Source organism: Taeniopygia guttata, chromosome 7, assembly GCF_048771995.1.
Source record: "Taeniopygia guttata chromosome 7, bTaeGut7.mat, whole genome shotgun sequence".
NCBI lineage: Eukaryota > Metazoa > Chordata > Aves > Passeriformes > Estrildidae > Taeniopygia > Taeniopygia guttata.
In genome coordinates this window covers 1,502,914-1,523,651 of record NC_133032.1, presented here as the reverse complement: position 1 = coordinate 1,523,651, position 20,738 = coordinate 1,502,914, and the positions used below count along the sequence as shown (strand labels likewise).

At 36.8% G+C, this 20,738-nt stretch overlaps 1 protein-coding gene across 1 annotated transcript in view; it reads left to right on the top strand.

The window, feature by feature from the left end:
* The window catches only part of SPAG16 (sperm associated antigen 16), a 363,638-nt gene that overhangs the window by 35,144 nt on the left and 307,756 nt on the right, over nucleotides 1–20,738 (top strand). Inside the window, exon 10 of the mRNA XM_030278464.4 lies at nucleotides 15,566–15,696. Within this exon, the coding sequence (XP_030134324.4) occupies nucleotides 15,566–15,696 (131 nt within the window). The remainder of the gene's footprint in view (nucleotides 1–15,565; nucleotides 15,697–20,738) is intronic.

The following is a 20,738-nucleotide window of genomic DNA, read 5'->3' as shown; positions in this document are numbered from 1 at the left end:
GAGGAATTCACAGGTCTCCTTCACAATGGTATAGAAATTATTCTGTGCTACAAGATGTATATGCCCCTGGCTTGAACCCAGCAGATAAATAATCAAAGAGTCATGGTAATGTAATACTTAAGAATACCCCAAGTGTATGTTTTGACATAGACCACAGGATTGGTTAATGTGAAAATGCTGTCCTTGATTTTTCAATATTGCAAATGAGAAAAATAGTAATGAAGATAGAGGTGAAATAGCAGATATCTTTACTTTTAAAAAGTATCCTTTGAGAGAGGAATCTTAATTTTGAATATATTTTACCTGGATTTTTGGATGTACAGTCAGCTGTTGAGTCATTGGTTTTATCCAAATAATAATAATAATAATTGGAATGAGATATTCTCTTGAGTTGCAGGCTAGAAGCCTTTGGCAGCTGTTTATTCTGCTGCTCCTGTTCTGTTGTTGGATAAATTTCCCTTGCTCTGAACCTGCCCCTCCAAACTCATGGTTGATGACCAGTTCCTGCCTGCCACAGAAGCTGTGAAAAACAGTGTGTGCAGGTTTGCTTTGATCTCAAAAATCCACCCAGGCTAAAATAATCTGGGAAATAACAATAAGGAGAAGCTGACAGGGCTTTGTTTGAATAATTATTTATTTGTAGAGTTTTGTTCTATTTTAATGGAAGACATCCTATTATGTACTAATTGTTTTATTACATAGTTTATAAAAAGAGTGAGATGGGGAAGCCTGACAATATGTGGAGCACATTTAAGGATAATTGGAGAGGTCTTGTGTTCTATTTGATAACTCCTGTATTGTTTTTAAAAACACAACCACACAAGCTAATGAACTCACATATTTTATTAGCCTTGCTGCTGAGTTAACTGATATTTGGTCTGGGAGTCATAGCAAGGAGCTCTTTACAGTCTTTGTAGTTTATTTCCATTTTTGTCAAGATGCACACCGAGTAAGCTTCTAGCCACCATCTGGTAACACGTGTGAGTGGAGAGCCTCAGTGGCAGTAAAAGAGGCTGGCTGTGCCAAGGCTGTGGCTGGGAGCTTAGTCAGAACATGCCAACACCTGTGCAGGGGACTGTTCTTATCAGCTGTGTCAGCTACTCTGCAAGGCTCCAGACTGGCTCACATTTTCTACCTTTGGAAGTGGTCCTTTTCTGTTTCTTTGTATTAAAAAGTTTGGGGTTTGAAATAATTTCTGAGCATCAGGGAAGCTTTTAAGTTAGAGATTTGGAGGTGTCAGTGTTGTTCCTGACATTACAAATCCTGAGTTTATTACTTTTAAAGATATTTTTACTGATGAAATTAATTAATTGTGAATTTCCTGTCAGAAGTAAGTTACTGTAACAAAGGTAATGAGAAGAAACAAGGAAAAGATAACCTTTTTGCCGCTCTTTGCAGCCAAATGTATTTGAGCATCACTTCAGTATGTCATTGGATTGTTCCAGCCATGGTACAGCTGAGATTTGACTTTATTAGTGCTCTTTTTTTGGTGAGTCTGTATCAACACTCATTTGGCTATTATTTTTAGCTGCACAAGTATGTGCCTGTGAGAGGCTGATGTACTTGTAGTCTGCATTGTCTTCTTGTAGCTGCACACACAATCATTGAATGCCATTTACCAAGGGGTTTTAACCTTTCAGGTTTGCCTTTTTTTCCCTCAAAATAGCATCCATACATTAAGCAGTTATTAGAATTTCAAGCTCTGCAAAGGTGTCCAGGTTCCGTGCCATGGAAGTTAGTAGGAATAGGTCATGGAATCTTTGAGTGGATTGAGCTGGGAGGTACATTAGATGCCTAAATGCTTTTGAGAATTTAGGGCTTATATGCTAAGACTGGGTGGATAATACTGTCTAATAAATTTTCTAAGTGTAAATAGTCAGCTTCTGTCTAGAGTCAGCTATCATTATATAGTGTTGCCCTGTCCAATAATTTTCTCTGCTAATTAGTATTAAATAATCACTTAAACAGATCTAATGTTGCCAATGACAAGGTTCCAATTTCCTGCCACTATTTTCTCCCTTCTTCTTCCATTCTTTGCAGAAAAGAATCAATTTTCCTGGTGGTACTTGTTTTCTCCTGGAATGATGAGGTGGACAGGATGGCTGTGGGTTCAAATCCATGCTCTTCAGTGCCAGGGAAGCTGGATGTGCATTAGCACGTGTGAGGCACAGGATCTGCTGGCTCTTAGATCAGTATGTTCCAGGAAACCTTTTCCCATTCATTCCAGAGTAGATGACAATTTCTGGGGGGAATTTCAAGTTTGGGATGATTCTTACAGAATCCTCACAGCCTTTCTACATCTGAGACAGAATGCTGCTGGAATTGTAGAGGAATTCAAAAAGTTCAGTAAATGTAGGCTTATTGAACAATGGTCAAAATTTTTCTGCCTCTACAGAGGACTTTCATAGTGTGCATTTCTTCTCCAGTTGTCCTCTGAACATTGTGTTGAAGGGTTTTCTCCAGTCCTGCTCAGGTAAGGCTGTGTTTGGGGGGTTTGGGTTTGAGAAAGCTGTAATTGTGTTGCTGTGATGATGACTTTCTGCTCTGTGAAGTACTGCACTTCACCTTTCTGCTGAGGTGGGCATGCAAGCGACAAGTATTTATATATATAGTATGTGTCAGTGCAAAAATGGTTGGTTCTGTATCTACACCTTCCATGCAGTGGTTTTTCTGTAGAGATTTGAAGTGCTGCTCTCAGCTGCTACTTTGAAGTTTGCTCTTTGTGGTTGTCTGTGGTGTTCTTTACATTTTCTTTAGATTCTGAGTTAGAAAGGAAATTTTTGGAGAGACTGTACCCATCAGTTTGATTGAAGCCTCCAAAAAATGTGTCTAAGCCCTATTGAGATTACAGGCACACACAAATAATATCTTTGTATTAGCAGTAATATCTTGGGTGAAAAAATCCAACGTAGCTTGATTTAAGCATAGAAATATGGAGTTAGGACCCCACTTCTCAAACATGATTAATTAACCTCTATTAATTATGCTTTTGCAACATTTAAAAAAATTATTTCTGACTCAAAAGAAGCATCAAACCTCTTGAATTTCACTATAGGGTCCCCTCAGTGCAGTGACATGCCTGACTTTCAGTACAAGGCTTGGCACCAGGGAAAGAATGAGAAGTTTTTTAGTCTTAATAGACTTTTTGGATAGTTTGTTAGAAATTGAATGTAGAATAGGTGTTTTTATAAGAGACTTCTTAATTTTAAAATGTGTTTCCTTTTAAATGTTTTTGTTCTGAATAAATAAAATAGTTTTGGTCAGAATATAATCATGAGAGAATGATCCCTTTTTTGTTAGTCCCGTTTTTGAAATTCATTACCAGTATATATTAAGTGTAAGGTTTTTTCCACTCCAGAAAAAGGACCTGTGCCTTTAATTGTAGGAATGATAGAAATGGAGAGGAATGATGTCTGATGTGTTTGTAAGCATTACTTTATGCAGCTGAACTGCAGTGCTGAGTAGGCCCTCTATTTTCTTCCACAGCAAAAGTAAAAAAAAAAAAAAAAAAAAAAAAAAAAGAGAGAATCTTTAATATCTAAGATGTTGCCAGTGTGATTCCAGTCAAATTCTCCATCTGGTCTGGAGGCAGAGTTTTAGTGAATTTTTCATCAGTTAGGAGCTGGAAGCTCGAGACTTTATTAGGATTTCCTTCAGGGCAAGTACGAAGGCAGTCCAGTGGTGCAGTTTATGGCTTAAACATTACAGGCCTTGTATCTGATGTGCTGTAATAGCTGTGATCACATAGGAAAGTTGTTTAAAAACAAATTTAAATGCTTTTAGTAACTGCAGTTCCTTTGAGTAGAAAATGTGATGGTGGTTTTCCAGTTTTACTCTTGGCAGATACTGCCTTCAAGACCTGCAGAGGGGAGGCAGAAGCACAAGAACAACAAATGAGGTGTTGATGTGACAGCTGAGGGTAGAAATTAAAGATAAAAGAAGGAACTGATAGGTGAGGCAGAACACTGTGAAATGCATGTTAGTGTGAGTGGGACTTAAGATGGGAAAGGTGGCAGTGCAGGTTCTCTTTGTGCATAACTGGGATAATTATGTTCCACAGAGTTTTCCACTAGAGATGCATGGAAGCTGTAAAGGAAATAAGAGTGAAAGTTCAGTAAGAACATGGCAGATGACTGTGAACTGCAAGTAAAGAAAGAATGAGGTAATGATACAGATTCTAGATCATAAATAAGGGGAAAGAAGATTATGGTTTAGAGTTTTAGGGGGCAGAGGTGGGGGGAAGGCAAGTGTGTGGAAAGGGGTAGTGGAATTTGTGTGTTGTGAAATCAAGAAAGAATGATAGGATTTCTGATACAGGGAGAACATTGGCAAGGGAAATAGAATTTGCCTACTCTTTCCACCTGGGTTTACTCTAAAGAGGAATGTGTTAAGGTGGATTGTTATCCTAAGACTTGTACTAAAGTCACAGAGAAGGGTGCCAAGATGAGGTAGGACATTTAGTTTTAAAAGGCTATTTCATACAATACTAGTTGGAGTGAAATTCAGATGTAGAAATAATTACATTTCTGTGTGTTATTGCAGTGGGTAAGGGAGAGTCCTCCCTCCTCAGGCACATTCAAAGGGCAGTTAGGCACAATTGTATGGGCAGGGAGTCAGGGATCAAGGTTTGAACCTCTGTAGGTTCTCAAGATTTGGGAAAGTTAGAAGGAAAAGCCTTTGCTAGAGGGGTGGATGCAAGAGACAATAATTTAATAGATAAGGATAGTTAAAATAAATTGAAAGGGTACTTGCCTGAAAAGCTGAGAGGTATGCCCTGTTTGCATATTTGCATTATTTGGTTTTTCTTCAAATTGATTTTGCATGGTGCTAAGCCCTGTGTGCTCTACTGCAGAATTCCTTGCTGTGTTTGCTTCTAATGCTGGTTTTTCCCACTAGCAGCTCACTCCTCTTACCTCCAGATTGTCTTTGGCTTATTTTAATCCACACTTATCTCTTGTAATGGCCCATGAGTTAGAATTGGGGGTGCAGCCTGTGATCAGACAAATTGTCAGTTTTTCTGGGTATTGTTGGGCTGTATCCCTTTCTGTTGTAGATTTCTGCTGGTGTCTCTTCAAGCATCAGGCTGAAAACTGTGGTCAGTGAATTCTGTGGGGATTTACCCAGTTGTGTCTCAATCCTGGCTGTACCATCACTCTCTGAGTGCACATAGAAATATTAATATATAGCAGTCTTAAAAATTAGTAAAGCACTTTCTTCACACTCATCCTGTGCTGTAGCTACTGGTGAGTGAAATTTGACATCTCCAATAAAAAGCTTTGCAACTATTATGGCAGTGCCCAAATGCCTAAATTTAGAATGAAATTGCAGATTGTCTTGAATCTCAACATGGATGAGCAGCTGGGAAGAATTGGTTTTTCAGATATTCCCTCTGACTTGGCCAGAGAGGATGGAACAGAGAACTTCTCTATTATGAACAGGTTGGAGAGAGACCAAAAAAAGACAAAATAGCCCCTAGTTCTATCTCAAATTTGTGTGGGTTTGAGGGGCTAATGGTAATAAAAGGCAATAAAAAACTGCTACTTACATTCTTTCTAAGGATATATGATTTTGAATACAGAAAAAGAACAGATCCATTGGGTAAACAATTGCTGTTTGTCAGAGTAAAATTCATTTTAGGTCCCGATGCCATCTGTCCTAAACCCACATGAACAAATTGCCTTTAAATTGAGAGTACATGGGCTAGGTTTCAAGAATTGAATAAAATCTTGTAGTTTCTGCTATCCCATTTGAAAGCTCAGTGCTTCAATTTTGTAACTTGGGAATCAGGTGGTGATAAACTTACTCTGTTTTTTTGTCTCCTGTTGTAAGAAATTGTCGCAGGGAGATTGTGCCAGAAATCTATGGTTACTTTCAAAACTATATTTAAAATGTAAAAAAGTGACTCAAGAAACAGAGAAACAAAATAATAGAACTGAAAACTATAAATAATTAGCACTACAATCAACACAAATTATCCCATGATTGTAGAAGATACAGTTGTGGAGTTGTACAAAATTAACATAAATTATGTTATAATGTTGCAAGTAAGTTCAAGTCTGACATGAAGCCTTAAATGGGGAATAATCAAACGTATTCAGAGATTTTTTTTTCCTTATAAATTATTTAGCATTTTCATATGTGACTTGGGGGGGGGAAAAAGAATCTCAAAAATCTGATTTGTGTTTGCATTAGAGTTGCTGATAAATTTATGAAATGACACATTGGTGAGGTCTTTTTCCATGAGGAGACCAGGAAAATGAGGAGGGGAAGACTGGATCATAGTCTGGATCATTTGGTAAATGAAAGAGAAATAAATATATACTTTTTTTTTACTATGCTTTTAAAGTTCACAGAATCCTAGAATAGTTTGGCTTTGAAGGGACCTTTAAAGGACATTTAGTTCAACCCCTCTACAATGAGCAGGGTAATCTTCAACTAGAACGGGCTTAATTAGGGTGTTCTTCATCATTGACTGTGACAAAGGGGACAAAATGTACTCTTAATAGCAGTGTTTACTTAGCAGACAGAAGTAGAATAGAATTTAGTAGATGAAAATTTAATCTAAGGACATTCTGGGTTAGAAATAGAGTTGCTTTTTAATAGAGAATGTAGTTAGGCATTTCACAAATGTACTGGCAGTTACAATCAATCCTTCAGCCTTGAAAAAATGGACAATTTCTAAATAATGGTGTTTTTTAAAAAGCTGTGTCTAGCTCAAGTAGAAATTTAGTTCAAGGAAGTGCAGAGACCTGGGTTTTATGTGGTCCAAAATAATTTGCAGACCTTTTGGGTCTGGTTTCATAATCTGCCTTGCTGAATCTGGAACAGACTGACTTCATCACACCTTCAGGCACTTTTAGCAGTTTCAGTTTCACTACTGACATGTTTGTGAAGTCAGCCTGGCAGTACCTCTTTCATATTCTGCTGTATCCACTTCCTGCAGAGCTGCAAATATTTCTGGTGGCTAACTGTGATAGATATAACTGTGATAGATGTAACCAGCTTTATCACTGTTTGATAAAGTACTTATTGCTTACAAGTACAGTAATCAATTAATTAGCTCTTTATTATAAAGAATCCATTTCTCTGCAGTATTGACAAGCTGATAGCTTTGTACCTGCATGTCAGAGTACTCTTACAGCTTTGTTTTCATTATTTCTCATTATGTGGAGCTTGGAATAATGGTTACTGTCTGTCCTGAAACAGAGTCAGGATGATGAAGTGCCAAGGGGGGGAGCATAGACGGCATCTGTAAGGCATAATTGCAAATAAATCAATAACTAATGGCCCCTGAATGTGTTTACCAGTTCATTGTCGTGATGTATGGACCTCTGCAAGCCCTGGGTTCCTTATAACAGTTATTGAGATGATTACAGTGGGTACTGTGGCCCTGGCAGAAATTAGTGTATCCAGACTACTGAGACTATAAACACAGTTTCTGAGCTTCCCGACAGTGCCTGAGAAGCAGAATAGTAATTTGAGGAAAAATAAAATTAGTTTGTTAATATTTGTAAAATTAATAAAATAATGGCAAAATTTAGAACTTATTTGCACCCCTAGCATTTATGTTTGGATATTACTAGTGGTAGGAGAGCCTTTGGGAGCAGGTTTTTTCTTCTTGCTAAAAGTGCAGGTGAGATCATGTCAAAAGAAATCATTAAAAGAAAAAAAAAAAAGGAAAGGGTTTTTCCACAGGCTTTCACAGTACATGTTTTAGGAATAAAATTAAAATTAATTTAGATGAGCTGTGCTCTGAAATATCTGTGGATGAATGGATACTCTTGCATTGTTTGTACTGATGTTTTCTTGGAGAAAATCAAGAAAGCATCTAGATTTTTTAGTTGATTCTACAGTAGGATACTTCTGTGGTAGAGAAAAGTCACATTAATCACTATTAAAAGTAAAAAAGTATATATAAAAAAAGACAATATTGCAACATATTTTGGTGTATGTCAGAAAAGTGAAGTAACTTGATGTCTGTCATTTATTCAGCATTGCCTCTTTAACATGATGAATTGTGTGGCATATGCAGCACGTGCTGCTGTAGCTTAAAATATTGCTGATGTTTAATTGCACCATAATCAAAATTTAAATCTACGAAATAAAATTCTAATTGTAAGAGGTTTCTATATTTTATTGCACTGTTGTTTATTTTAACATTAATAATAAATGCGGTTGATTTTCAAACATAGGCCTTTTAAAGGAAGGGATAGGGAAGATCTTTGGGAATAGCACATGGTTATTTGTGACTTAGAAAACTGCCATTAAATCAATTGCATGCCTCATATAATGATAATTTATTGCAGCATATTCATAGATGTTCTTTTACTTCTTGCAAAATGATCAAGCTGAGTTTTCTAACAGTGTTTGCAGTTGTTTATGCAAGATTAAGTTATATACATAGCTGTGTGTGCATCTCTATTGTATGAACATATTGGCTAATTATCTGTGAGCCATGTAATGGTGTTTTGAAAAACAAACAGCAACACGTTCTGTTGTTACAATGTGATGATGAGAATCAGGATGACAAACTGGAAATTACTACCAGTAAAATAGGACTGGATTTATTCTTTCATATGTGATAAACTTATATTCATAACTGCTGTTAATGGTAACCAGAAGTAGATATTTAAGATCTGGGCATATTAGTACTGGTGTAGACTTTGTATCTTAGAATTGTAATAATTTTAAACTAAGAAATTAATTTCAATTGCATGTATTAAACTCAATTCCCACCATGAGGGAGTAGTAAATAAAGAGTTGGATTATCATTATATCACTTTCTTGAAACTATAACTGAACTTAAGACTCAGAATTACTGTACATTCCTGTTCTGGAATAGTTTACTGTGACTCTTCACTCACCTTGTTGACTCTGCAGAGACTGTTGGTCATGCAATTTGCTGTGACAGAGAAGAGTAATCAAAAGGAGGGGTTAAAATACATTGATGATGTAGCTGGGATGGTAGAGATGTTGGAAGAAGGCTGCATGGGGTATCCCTGGACAGCAAAGATACCCTTTTGGACACAGAGCAGGTCCTCAAGGAACGTTGGAGGCTTTTTAAGGATTGTTCCTTCTCTGGAGAAATTATCTGTTCATCTTTATGTAGCTTAAACCTTTGTCTTCCACTCAGTGTGGGTGCAGAGCATCTTAAACCTACTTCTTGTTCTACAGTCAGTCTGGAGCAAGGCTCAAGGTTTTGTGTTTCTCTGGTCAGAGTCCCAGAGTGGTCTGGGTTGGAAGGGACCTAAAAACTCATCTCATTCCATGCCCTGCCATGGTCAGGAGCACCTTCTGCTAGACCAGGTTGCTCCAAGTGCCATCCAGCCTGGCCTTGGACACTTCCAGCCTTGTCCTGTGGCTCCCAGCTCAGTCCTCTGGGCAGCTGTGCAGCTCACTGCCAGCACAGGTCACGTTCCAGTCTCCACACTGGGCTGTGGTGTTCATCCTTAACAGCATCAGCCACAGCTGTGTGGCTTTAAACTGAGAAATGTGATTTACTTGGGCCTTTGAGAGGAAGTTTAGCAGAGGCTAAAACATTGCAGTAGTTCTGTTTCTGTAGTGTTGGGCAGTATGCTTGGCATAGAGTAATTCTGCATTTTATATTGTTGCTTTCTGAAAAAGTGGTGATAAAGTTAAACAAGCCCTAGTGGTGAAGACTGGAAGAAAGCTATTGCATTTCAGTGATGGATCTTTCTATAATTATTATGTTCTCTTTTTCAAACCTCTGATTATTAATCATATCTGGCTAATCAAATCTGGTTTTAATAGCTGCAGTAAAAGAAACAAACCCAGTGAAGTGTAAGAACTTGAAGTTTATCCTTTTAATAGTAGAAAATAATTGCAGTGTATTTATCAATGAGTGCTAAGGAGAGTTCTAGTCCAAAAATGATTGAGTGTCTGTGGCATAGTTAGACATTGAGTAGTGGAGCTTTCTGATTTTTTATTGCATAGGCAATGGCCTGACTTGATGTGGCAGAGCCTTAAAACTGACATTGTCAGGAGCAATTTCAAGTGCAAATTTACTGTTAGCACCAGTTCACAAACTGTGAGAAGAGCTACACTAGCCCAGAATTTGAAGACAGAACAGTTTTACCATTGTTTTTTTTTAATTAATCTGGCTTTTACTACCTATTACATATTATTTTCATGTTTATTTTATTAAAAAAAGGAAAAAATGTCAGCATTATAAACTAAATAAGGAGGAGTTATGTGGCCACAACCTTTGTAGCTGAGTTTTACGGTTTTTATTAGCAAGCCAAGCAAGATGGAGCAGGCAGTAAAAGTTTTACTACACTCTCCTGCTATTGCTTTCAACTTCCTTTCCTTACATTTCAGATGTTTATAAAATAATTGTGGTCATGATTAACATAGTAAAATAATGTGCAAATGTGTTGTATTATGGTTACAACAGACACTGGAGCATTTTGAAATTGAGTTGTTTCAGTATTAATTGTACAACAATGCCTACTGACTGTTCCACTGCTGCATCATGCTCAATGGGTACACTAAATACCTTCATTTCTTTATACTCTGCCAGAAAAGGATACCCTGTCCCTTCAATTACAGGAAATATGAAAACAAAGTAAAATCATGCTCAGCTACTATATTAGATGTCAATTTTCCTGTCACTCTTGCAGCAAAGCTTTTCAATATTAGTTCAATACTTTCCTGCTTAACATTTTCCTCCTTCTGAATCTGCCTACCTCTAGTGCTGCAAAACTGAGCTACTCAAAGAACAGACTGTCAGGGTTTTCTTCATGGGAAATAGGGAAACAGGTTTGAATCTGTCTTCATTTACTTTGAAACTTTAAACAATTTTAAGTATAGCCAACAAAAAGTAAAATGGGATTTGAAAATCTCATACTCTAGTTTGCTGTTTAAGTGTTTTTCTTATTTGATATATTTTATTTTTGATAGCCTGGGAAGCAAGAGTCATTCATTGTCAGCAATTCCAGCCAAGAGTATTTTCATTCTTATTTATATATTTGTGTTTTAAGAATGTTTTGTTATTTGCAAATTTTGACTGTATGGATTCTTAGTAATCCTTCAGTTGTTTTGAAAGTTGTGACAAAAAATGAGTGTAAAACTCAAGCCCCATTGTGAAAACTACTTATGTAATAAGTAGCTTCTGAGTACACCTACTGGTTTCCATGAGACTGCTTTTATATTTAAAAACTAAAATATGGAAATTTCCATATATTGAAACAGGTTTAAAGTGAAAATAGACAAAATATGTTCTCCATAATGTAAATGTATCAGATTTTTCAAGAAAAATAAGTGAATAATTATTAAAATTCTCTGTAACTTTGAATAAAAAGAGTATTTCAATGGTATGTCAATATGGCTATCAGTGATTACTTCAGGATTCATTTCTAAGTACAGAAAAATGGAGACAATGCTGATTCTTGGTGAGAATTGAAAATAGAATATTTCCTTGAAAATATTTAGTGTTAGACTAAAGTTAGACTGGGTTGCAGAGTCTTGGACATTGACAGTCGCTATGCCTTAAGAAGAATTTAATTTTCATTACTTCACATTTCTGAAAAAACATATAATATTTGCTTTTTAAATTGAATGTGTGGGTACACCAGCACCTGTGACTGCTCCTTGTGCATATCTCAGCTGCAGTCTTAGAATGACCTTGACAGCTTTCGAATTGGGACTGCTGATAATAATGGTCATCAATTTTTGCAAAAAGAAAAGGTTGCTCCTTTTCCTCCCTCACTGAAAGACAGTGATCACTAATTTGCTGTCTGATGGGCTTTGCTTCACTTAAGTTTACTCTGTTTTCTTTCAGAATTAAAGTAGCAAGGTTTGATCTTGTTCCTGGTTACAGAGTGAAGCTGCTTCCTCAACTGACTTCAATTTTTAACATCTGAGTGAGGAGAAACTCAACACTACCTGTAATAATGATATAGACAAGGCCAAGCTGTAATTTAGACAAACTGATTTGGATGTTTTCTATTAAACTCGACTACATTTTTCTCAGCCCTGAGATGATTTAGATCAGTTCCACTTATCTATTTATTGCCTTCTGTATGTTTTGACAAATGAGTCTCTTGTGTCTTTCTTGAGGAAAAAGAAAGCTGTAGAATTGCTCTGAAGAACCCTACTGTTGGAAAAGACAGTCTAACTGAAAGAATTCAGGACAGAAAAGAGATATTTCTAATAGCTTTAAGGGTAAATTTTCTTAATTGCATGACAGTTTGCATCAAGGCAAGATTTTTTTTATCTTACAAGGGGAAATTAAGGGATGATTTCAGACTCAGAAGATGAGTTCAGTTTACAAGCTATCCTAGAGAATTTCAGCTTGATCTGGGGTAAATTCACTGAATCCTCTTATGGTTCAGGCTCTTAAAAGGGAAAAAAGCAACCAAGAAATCCCAAACCAACAAAAGAAAAGCAAGCTCTTCTCTTCTAGTTTGTTTTTTGTACATGAACCTGTGAGGTCTTAAGGTATGAAATGCCTTTATGACTTCACACAATTCTGACTTCTACAGCCTTCTGTCTTCTGATATTTTAGAAATCCATGGAAATGCTGGGTGTAAACAGCCCAAGAGTCATGGCAACTTTTTGTGACTGCCTGATTGTTGCATCTGTGATTTTAGATAACAGAGTGTACTGTCAAAGGGACAGTTTGGTCAGGGACCAGGTACCATTTACCCTTGTCAGTGACTGAGGACAGGCATTCAGAAGGGTTTTGGTTCCTAGAGATTCTTCCTAGGACAGTCTTTTGAATGTTCTGTTTTTGCCTTTGGTGATAAAGTAAAAACGTGTTTAATGTCACAGACAGGAAGTGCAGTAATTCCTTTTTATATGGATGTGAGAGAGAAGCTTGGTAGGTTTTTATTTTTGTCATAGTACAAATGTCTTGTACATAGCAGATAAAGGAGTGAACAAAACCACAGTATATTCCTTTGGCTCCTTAGCACTCAGGATATTTTCCTTAATTTTGGCTTGCATATAGCCCTTGCCCATGCTGAAGGAACTTTGCAGTCAATGTCTGTAAAAGTTTCACAAACCTTGTTATGCAAGGTCTCAACTTGTGTAATGGATTCTCTTTTACCCTTAGGACTTCGCAATTGGAAATAATAGAATAAGGATTAAATAATGAAACTGGATTGCCTAAATTTGTCATGGGAGAGGAGATATCTTCATACAAGCATTATAGAACAGTTCTATTGCAGCAAGTTTTTAGGATAAAAATAACCTGTTTATTTCACAGTGAGAAATATTTGTGTGTGGGGAAAAAAAAAGTCACACTGCGACTTCTACCTGCTGAGGAGCTACTGAAATCAGCATTTCAGCAGGCCATGACAAGTGATATCACTGTTCATGCCAGTGGGAACCATAGTATGAATTATCTCATCTGTGAGCCACTCTCCTGCTCTAGTAGAATACAGGATTACCACTGCAAAGGGTGCAAAAGCTCCAGTTTCAGAAATATTTCAGATCTTTACAATGGAGTTACAAAAAACCTAATGTTTTTATATTATTCTCTTTTTGCCCTATTTTTTTACTGTTACAACAATCATTTACAGCTCTATCTCCTGAAGCAGTATCTGGGGATTTTTTTCCTACTGAAAAATGCAAGACTTTCTGTCACTTCTACTCAGAGAGGCTTGCATTTCCTAGGCTTGTTTCACTCTGAAATGAGTAAATCTAGTAGCATTTACAAATTGGTTGTATTCCAGAAGGTGAATGAGACCAATTTGCAAAAAGCATGCTGATTTTATGCCTTTGTTATGTTGTAATCAGAGTTGTTCAAATTTGTAAACCTTGAAAGGTAGAACTTGGTAAGACAAGGAGTACAGAAAGCTTTCAAGAGTTGCACAGAGGTACTGATACTTTATATGTACCTTTAGGTAATATCTTTACTCAGTTTAGTGTGTGTCTGTATAATAAATACTGCAGGTTTATAGTAATTGTTCCTGAATTTGGAAATCTATGGATTTTTCTTGAATTGGCATGAGAGATCTTCAAGAATATTATGGCTGAGACACAGTCAAAACTTAATATGCAGTTGTATATAAATGGGGAACTTTAGCCACAAACATATTCCTTGCTAGATTAACAGTGCCAGATTACTTTAATCTTTATTTTTTTATATATTTGTACTTCACGTATTTATTTCCTAATTCTGAATATTCCAGATTAATTACTTCTGTGTTTTTCCAAAAGTAGGCATCTTGCTAATATCTGTGTTAAGCAAAGCTGACTTTGCTCATTTGCTCTCCATGATTTCCAGATTCTGTCTTTCTCCCCAGTCAGAGAAGAAAGACACTTGTCTGATATTAGTCAATATTGAAAGTCCCTACTGTTCCATGGATTTTGGAGTGGTTTTGTTAGGCTGTGCCTGTGACTGAAGCCACAGTCCACTGAAAAATATCTTCCAGGTCTTGGGTCTGGAATAGATGTGCTCAAACTGATCATTAAATCATTAGCTTAATGATTTCATAAGTTTGGCCTGGGTTAATGGCACCCTTGTGGGACAATGCAGGGTGTAGAGCTTCTGAAACTGAAGACAGTCTTTTGCTGCTTTATAGTTGTGAAATTTGGTTTATGCTCATTCCTGCAAATTATCAGCAAACAGGATGGCTGCCATGAAGTTTAGTGCAAACAAATACTAAAAAGACTTAGTGGTTATCCCTGCTGGAGTGTGTGTGCTTTCAGATTAAAATACAGTGATTTTATTCCTTCCTTAATCTTAGTGTTTGATGGACATTTTAAAGAGTACAGTGATTTCAGTCTCCTTTAAAGCTTCTCACAGCAGGTGTCCTAAAATATTGCAAACAGAAGCCATCAGCCAGGTCTTCAGCAAACTGTGGTGTCTTGGGAAGTGGTTTTGTAGTGGCTGGTGCAGTCCTTAAAATATATTGCGCACAGTTATCCTCGTTACATTCTTTAATGACAATCTATTTTTAATAAAGCTATTTAGCTTGGTTAATTAGAGCTAGTAGTAAATCTCCTAAATCTGCTGATTAATCTTAGGAAATATCTTAAACCACACCAATAGAAAATGAGGCTGTAAATCAGCTACACATAATTTGATTTTTTTATTGGTATTATACTTACAAGAAAGGTCTTTTGGAGAATACAGCAGCTTTGCCTCTGGATGCAGCTCGTGGAGCTAACCTGCCATGGAAAACAGGGAGAGAAATCAAATTGGCCATGGAAAAATGGAAAATAACCCATGCTAGTAATCTTACTCAAAATAACCCATGCTAGTAATCTTACTTGATATAAACCTTCCTATCCAGTTCTAGTCCTATATTTTATGTCAGCCAGTTATCTTAAATAGTAGTAATATAATTAGTGTTCAGTTGTTCTGCCTGCAGTCAGCTTTAATATGTATCAAAATTAATATGTACTAAAATGTAGTATGTATCAAAATTAATAAAATCAGGATAACAGTGATGTAAAAAATTATGAAAATTGAATAGAAGAGAAAAAAGAGTGGAACAATAAGATAAATTTGGGGTTTCAAAATAGTAATATAAATAGATACATTATGTGAAGGTATACAACATTTCTGAGAATTAATAATTTTGGTTTTTTGCAGGATTCAGAGTTCCCTGATGATCCTGAAGGGACCCCATCGTTTGAGCACGCTAAAGAACACACTCAACCCCTGAAATCTGGGCAGTATCAACTGAGCAGCATTGTGAAGGTGCACGACTTCGCAGTGAGCTGGTAGGAACCGTGAGCAGAACATTAATTTTATTGTGTATGTGAGGAGTTTTATTTTGCAGCAGGTCACTGAGAAGCATTTAGTGTAAGTAAATATCTTGACAATGACTGGCAGCAGTCAGGGGGACTTCGTCTCTGAAGAATGTCACAATGGAAAACTGATCATGAAATGCAGGGGGAGTGTAAGTACAGTAAAACACCTGGGAAGAACTGTTTACACATTGAGATTCATCTTTTATGTAGGAAGAGTGGGATTTGGTTAATAGGTATAAAAAAAGAAACCAGAGATGACTGTAAACTCAGGTTCCAGGAAACTGAATTATAGTGCTGAATATTTTTGCAGTTTGTGTTTGATTGTAGTTTATTCCCCTGTGTCAAAAATCAGAAGGGTTTAAATTTAGATTGGCTTGTAAGTAATGACATTACAGGGCTTGCTAGATGCAGCTTTGGAAGAATGAACCTAAAAATATTAAAAAAAAAATTCATAGCAAAGTTCTGACAATTCCGACACATTGACTAGGTTTGAATATAATTTTACATTAAGTAAAAAAAATCTTTATGCATTTAATACTTATAATGCAAAGGACACATACAGTTGGTTTTGGTAACTGCTCACATTTTGCAGTAAATAACCACCACAGTGCAGTGAGCTTTGGCCTCCATCAACAGGATTCTGCTTAGGCTCCCAGATGCTCAATTTTGGGTTTCTGTCTGGTTTACATAGCTTTCTCCCAAATTACATCATCATATTTGTCTATGTATGAAAGAGTGCTTGCAGCTGGTGTCTCTGTGCTGCTTCCCAGAGGAGCCTGTAGCAAATCCACCCAAATATTAGTGGGTTCTTTGGCTTACCTGAACACCAGGTTCAAGAAGAATGTGTGTTTAAAAATATACAAACCAGAAAGAAAACCAGTCTGGAGAAGGAAGATACTCCACACTGGGCAAGATTTTCAGTGAATCAGGTGGGAAAAACATCCAGCTGTGACCCTTCCAGGTTGCAGCAGCACAAGCTGTTGGTGTATCACAGGCTCAAGTCATCAATTCCTTGTTACTGTTTGCCTTGTTAAAAGTCTGCCTTTATCTTTAGAAAAAGCCAGGTTTCAGTTACAAAGTACTTCTGAATTTTGTTACAAACTACTTGTGAATCTAGAAGTGTTTAATATATAATTGAAAGTATTAGAAGCTCTGGTCTAGTGAAGAAAACACATCTCTAACAAAGTTTTTCCATTATTTTGTAGCTGAACAACAGCAGATAAATATGGTCATGTAAGACTATTCCTTGTTTTCTTTCTCTTTCTTGAATTATATTTTTATATTATTTTTTTAGATCCTTCAGTTCTTCTAGTTATTGCTAGCAGAGATACTTAATGTGCTGAGAAATTTTAAGTATTCTATGCAATTCATAACTGGATATCACACCTTAAGGATACAGTGCCTCTTCAGAAAGCAATTTTCTAAAACAAAAGTAAATTGGATGTCCTTAAACTTATTTGGAAACACATTAGAACTTGCTTGGAGAATCAACTATACTGAAAGAAACCTGCCAGAGAGGACGTGTGTTTAATTTTATATACTGCAAATATTATGTTGACTTTCATGTAAATATGCTTCTTTAAAGAAAGTGAGAGTCTGAGATGATGCCCTGAAATTAACTGAAATGCTTCTTTTAAAAATGTGATAATATGAAATCATGTAAAGTACAAAAAAATTTTAAGATGTGCTTGAAAAAATTGTAAACAAAGCAACTGAACTTTTCCCATTTGTTTAAAAAAGTCTCTGTGTACATTAGGGGGGAGGGTGCAGTTTCTACACATGTCTCCATATCAGAAAAAAAAACACTTAAAAAATATTTCAATTAACAAAAATTTTTTCCTACATGAATACTGCTACTTAAAATCAGCCTTTTCAAGTGATGGAAAAGGCCTTGTTTTTCTTGGTAGTGTTAAAGGCTCTGTGGTAGCCTGCTTTGCCTTTTATCTACAGTGTTTCCTACAATAATTTTTTGAACACCCTCCTCAATTTCAAGCAAATTTGACAGAGAGATAACAGACGCAGGAAGTGCTGAGGCTCCCAGGACTATTTCAAGAGAACAGATCTTTGTTGAAGAAAGGGTCACTTTTAGGATCCTGTTGGCTGCAGGTGAGTGAGAACTCAGAAAATAGAGAAGTTGCAAATTTTTGGGGGGAAGAGCTGGAAATGGAGCTCATACCCTATTAGATGCTATAGGATCCAGTCCCAAGGCACACAGGTAATGCACCCAGAGATTGGCTTTTTAGTTTGGCACAGCAGCTACTCAGTTCTAAATCTAGTTTTCCAAGAGGTTATTAAATGCATAAATCAAGATTTTTCAGAGAAGTATGACTTAGATTAAATTATTTGTGTAGGGAATTAAATAAAAATAGCCTATCTAAAAAAAATTCCAAACGTTCACTAATGTATTTCTAGTAAGTGTAATTGTCTGTCTGATTTTACAGACACAAGGGGAAATCTATATGCACAAGATAAAAATTAAATTTTTCTTGCAGCTCATAGGATAGATGGAAAACATTCTGTTGACTTAGACCAGATTTTTATCACCAGAACCAGTATACCAAAAGGACAACACAGAATCTGGTTTGTGTATGGGTATTACTGGGTTCTTCTACATTTCCATAGAAACTGGAGCACTTGCAAATCCAAATTCACAGTTTGCACAAGCTCACATACATTACTTCTTCAGACCTTCATCAGAATTCATTGAAATGCATGTAAGTGAAGGGGGAGGAGAAATCCCTTGGGAAACCATGTTTATTTTCTGCTAAGCTGAATGATTTCCAGTTCTCAAATCATCACATAGGCATTCCTTTTCTGCATTAAATTCACATTGCTTCAGTGTCCTTTTAAATATCCTGGTGAATCTTACTGTGCCTATAAGAAGCACTGTAAAAAGATCTACAGTAGCTAAAGGATCTTCCTTAATCTTACTTGTCCACTCTCTCCTCACTGGCTTTCTGCATCTTTGCTTTAAGTTTTTGTAGTGTTTCGCACAAAAATTATCTCTGCAGTCACTGCAGTGCTACTACTCTAGTAAGATATAATGATATAAACCATATATAATTATATAAACCATATATAATGATATAAACCATGGTATAATCTGTCATGGTTTACCTTGTCTTCACCTGGGAAAAGAAAGGTGCCCACACAAACAGTATTCAAGCACATTTTTAATGTTTAGCAGTGTTGGAAACCAGGAAAATGCCAGGTATTGTGGTGGAGAGATGACTACCCAAGAGGAAGCTGAAACAATAAGCAATAATCATCTAGGCTGTTTTGGTAATTTTTTAAGATGTCATGGTCTTGTCCTCCTTCCTTCCTTCCCATCCCTCATGCAGAGGTTACAGGCCTCCATTCAAATCTTATTTCCTATTTGTCATTGGCAGTCACTGCCTTGATGCACTTATAATCAGAATTGCCATAGAACTTGTATATATATGGCCTAATATAGGTACCAGGGGATGTTTGCATGAGATATTAGGAAAAATTCCTTCACTGACAGGGTGGTCAGGTACTGGCACTGGCTGCCCAGGGCAGTGGTGGAACAACAAGAAGTGTTCAGGAGTGTAGATTTGGCATCTGGGGATATGGAGTAGTGATGAACCATAGTGGAGCTGGGGTGCACTTGCTGATCTTTAGAGGTCTTTTCCAAGCTTAGAGATTCTGTAATTCTATGATTCTATGTTTTAAATGGGTCTTTTACCTACTAGTGTAGAGACATAAATAGGAAATGTATATTGTTCTTGTTTACATGTAACCTGGTGTTCTCACATCCTTTGTCCTTGTTTGATAGCTTGTAAAAGAAAAAGACAGAAAATTGCTAATTCTCTGCCTAGGCACAGTAAAAATAGGAAGGTGGAGATAATAGTAAAGAAAAGCAAATACAAAATGTTTTGTGATTATCTCGCATTTCCTGATTGCTCCAGTAAAAGATAACTTTTCAATAGGGTCTAATTCATCATTATATCTTACTAACTAGTTTCCCCTATTTTTATCAGTAGATTCCAGAGAAGATTTTAAAAACTTATCTCCTTGGGAACCATACAAATTAACTTGTGGCATAAAATTGGGTAACAGAAATGAAAGGTACAATCTTGCAGACCCTTGTGCCAAGAGATGAAGGTAGGAAAGCACTTCAAAACCCTGGACTATTTTCCTCTTTAGCTCACATTTACCACTTTTTCTCCTTAACAGCTGAGCACATATATCACACAGGTGCACATCCACATCACACACAGGAGCCAGCTATGCAGGGCAAAGGATCCTTTGAGTGTTGACACGAGGAAATTCTTTTGAATTAGATTACTGCCTGAAGTTCTGCTGTAAAATGGGTGGTGTTGGTGTGCACTGTCTTTCAGAGTTCCACATGCACTAGATAAAAGTGAAGTTTTCCATTTATTTGGTAAGGTGGAGAGGCACAGGGAGTTTGGCAGTGTGTGAAGAACACGGTGTTTAATTCTGTCAGTCAGATTTGACACTTGCTCTGGACTATGTTTCGGTCCTTTCTAGACATAACTGATTTATTTTTCATCCTCAGACTTTGGCTTGGTTATTGGAAGAGTAGGACATTGAAATTGTGTTGTGTGTAACCAAAATAGCAAAAGCAGCACAGATGCTACTTGCTGCTAAGCAGACATCCTGGTAGTTCTTTTTGTTACTGCTGCTATATGCCAAGAGCTCTGCATTAACATCTCAGAGCAGCTTTATCATGGTCTGTCCTGTCACTACCCTTGATATCCTCTGTGATGCCTGTAGAGTTCTGACAACAGTTACCCTGATGGTTTGCTGAGACTGCTGCCTGTCAGGCTGACAAATGTTGGCTCCCTTTTTCCTGTGTTCTGCCCATTTGTTTCCATCTCTCTGTTGCCTTAGAGCTGGTGAAGTAATGTCATTTTAGTCTGTCTCTGAACAATGCCAAGCAAAATGGGGTCTGTCTACCAAGAGGTGATCAGTCATATGAATCTTTGTGTCCTTGTGTAACACAAGGTAGGAAAGGATTCAAAGTCCAA